Below are 3,071 nucleotides of genomic sequence, written 5' to 3'. Positions count from 1 at the left end.
GAATAATCTTTTCATTATCAATACAATCAAATATCTCTCTTTCTATATATGTCACTAAACAATCATTTAAAAATTCATCTCCCATATGGTTACAGAGCCAACTCTTTATGATGTTCATAGCAGAAAAAGTTCTTTCAACTGATGCAATTGCTACAGGCAAAACTAAAGCTAACTTCAAAAGAAGAAACACTAATGGATAAATAATATTTTTTCGAGTTTCAACCAATTTCTGAGAAAGAGCACAAATTCCATTTAAGTTTGAGTATTGATCATCAAAACGCACATCTAATATGAAGTTCTCAAGTTGACTATCAAGTGCCAAAAGTTGAGTAGAAGAAAATTCTAATGGGTAGAATTGAGCTAATTGGATCAACTTCTCCTTATCAATTGTAAAAAATGAATGTCTTGGATTCAGATAAGCTATACAAAGAAGCAATTCATTATTCACCTCTATAAAATGATTGTTGAGTTCTTGAAGTTGTCTGTCAACTACTTGATAGAATATCTCAACTTGAAAATGATGCAAATTTGAGATCTTTTGAGCTTTGCGTCTTGATCTTCCTTGTGACACAAATATATCATCTATTTTTGGAACAGTAATATTATGTTTGTCACAAAATAATGAGACTTCATCAAGTAAAAGAGACCAACCATCATCTCTTATAGTTTACAACCATTGCTTAGACACTTTAACCAATGCCATAGCATTTACAATGTCTTGATCATTCCTTTGTAACGCTTGAGATAATTCATTAGTAACTCCCAAGATATTTTTCATCAAGTGCAAGTTAAAAATGAATTCAAAGGATTGAATGACATTCAATAAATGACATGCTTCAGCTCTTCATTCTGAATTATTTCCATCTTCCTCAACATATTCAAGAACATTGACCACAGAAGGAAACAAAGAAATTAATCTAAGTATAGTTCCATAGTGTGAACCCCATCTAGTGACTCCAGCTTTTTTCAAAGTTATTTCTTGATTCAAACCATGTCCATTAGAAACTTTTCCACTTTGTAATGCTTCAATTGTCTTAGTCATCTGACTATCACGAAGCATATCTCTTCGTTTATATGAAGCTCCAACAATATTGCACAAATTAGTTAACAAATTAAAAAGCAAATCAATCTCAACTTGTTTTTTTGCAACCGTTACAAGAGCTAACTGAAGTTGGTGGGCAAAACAATGTACATAGAAAGCATAAGAATTTTCTTTTAATATCAAAGTTTTCAAACCATTAAATTCTCCTTGCATGTTACTTGCACCATCATATCCCTGGTCACGTACTCTTGATAAACTTAAATTATATGTTTCTAATAATGACTCCAATGCTAATTTTAGAGATAAAGCATTAGTATTAGAAATATGAACAAGACCAAGAAAATGCTCTCTAACTTGCCCTTCTTTATTCACATACCTTAAACAAACTGACATTTGCTCCTTAATAGAAATGTCGCGGACTTCATCAACCAAAACAGCAAACAATTCATCCCAAGATCATTAACAATAATTTTTCTCATTTCACTTGCATCAGCTCTTACAATATCTTTTTGAATTGACGGAGCTTTTAGTTTAAGATTCCCACGAGCATTTTTGAAAGCACGATCAATCTCTTCATTATGTTGCGCAAAAAAGTTTAGAAGTTCCGAAAAATTTCCTTAATTAATAGAATCATTTGTCTCATCATTACCACAAAAGGCCAATCCTTGTTGCAAAAGAAATCTAATACAATCAATTTGTCAAGTGAATTTGATAATTCTTTTTAGCTTGCTCAGATTGTTTTCCAATAGCAGCACTAATGTGTTGTTTTGGCTTCATAAGTGCTTCACATTTTCTCCAAGCTTGATTATGGGCATTGTTCCGAGGGTTACCTGAAACTGAAGGTCGATCTCGGTCGAGATCTTCTGTGCTGGTTAGTGCCAACGTATCCGGCCGGTGAGGGGCGGCCGGAGCGATGGTGTCCGACTTGTTGGCTGGCTGCACTGCTGATTCCTTCGACACCGGAGGGTGGGGGGGTACCTGCAAGAGACTCCGATGCTTAAGTTAGCATGGGTATTAAACAGGTTTTTATGTAGAATCAGAGTATGAGTTATACCTGGGTGCTCCAGTGTATTTATAGTAGTGAGATGTGACCTTCTTTGGATAAGATAAGTTAGTTATCTTATCTTATCTTATCTTTTGTTGAGGTCAGCTTATCTTCCATGGAACCGCCCTTGTCTCTATCGGCTTGGGCTGCCTTTGGATCTGGGTCGTATTCCTTGAGTTGGGCCCTTCTTTGGGCTTTTCCTGTCGCTTTGGCCGACTTCTTCATAAAGAAGTCGGTCCGCTTGACCTAAAGAGGTCGGTCGCTTTGCTACTGAACATCCTGGCTCGGTCATCTCGACCCAGGGTATAAACAGTGCCCCTGCTTGAGCTCGGTCTTCTTTTTGAGGTCGAGTTCTTGACTTCGATCCTTCTCTAGTGAAGCCGAACTCAAGCATTTTGTTGATTCCTTTGTAGAAGCTTTTGAATGTAGAACGTTTTTCATCTAAAAGCGCGCGCTTTTATATCGGCGCTTTGGGAACGTGCGAGGGTTTAATGTTTTCATTAATTTTAACATTAATTGCCCCGTTTCCCTTTGGCTCTTTATTTTGATTTTGAAAACCCAGAGACGGTTTCTCTCCTTCGCCCTTTTCGTAACTTCTTTTCTCCGCTCTCTTCGCTCTCTGTTTTTCGTTTGCACTTCTGCTTTCTTGTGTTACGGCGTTTGTTTGGCAATTTTCTGGGTAGCTTTTATTTCTGCGCCTCCATTTTTCTTCCTCGAAGCTTCTTTCATCTCTAGGTTAGTCCCATTTCGTGCTTTCTCTTTGTTTTTGTGATGAGGTTTTGATTTTGATTTTCCTTTAGAGAAAGTTTGGATCTTTCTGTTTCCATCGTGCCTTATTGTTGTTGAAATGTGCGTTCTGGGAGTTTCTCCATCTTCTGCATGATTGATAAACCACTATTTCATGGTTTATCTTGTGCTCAATTGAGTGGTTTTTATCAACTCTTTACCCATTTATTCATACTAATCGCATGCTTTATGTCTTCC

At 36.7% G+C, this 3,071-nt stretch overlaps 1 protein-coding gene across 1 annotated transcript; it reads right to left on the bottom strand.

Annotated features, from left to right (window-relative positions):
* Window positions 1–844: 844 nt before the first annotated feature.
* On the bottom strand, window positions 845–1,435 carry LOC107627555 (uncharacterized). The gene has a single exon (XM_088506041.1). It carries the CDS (start codon window positions 1,433–1,435, stop codon window positions 845–847), a length of 591 nt encoding a protein of 196 aa, XP_088362167.1.
* Between the last annotated feature and the right edge of the window lie 1,636 nt (window positions 1,436–3,071).

Source organism: Arachis ipaensis, chromosome B2 (assembly GCF_059453495.1).
Source record: "Arachis ipaensis isolate K30076 ecotype BB chromosome B2, ASM5945349v1, whole genome shotgun sequence".
NCBI lineage: Eukaryota > Viridiplantae > Streptophyta > Magnoliopsida > Fabales > Fabaceae > Arachis > Arachis ipaensis.
Note: the sequence above shows the minus strand (reverse complement) of the source record. Positions and strands in the feature narration are given on the sequence as shown.

Coding starts and splice junctions, on each gene's coding strand:
- LOC107627555 (XM_088506041.1), bottom strand. CDS start 1,435: ATGTCAGTTTGTTTAAGGTATGTGAATAAAGAAGGGCAAGTTAGAGAG.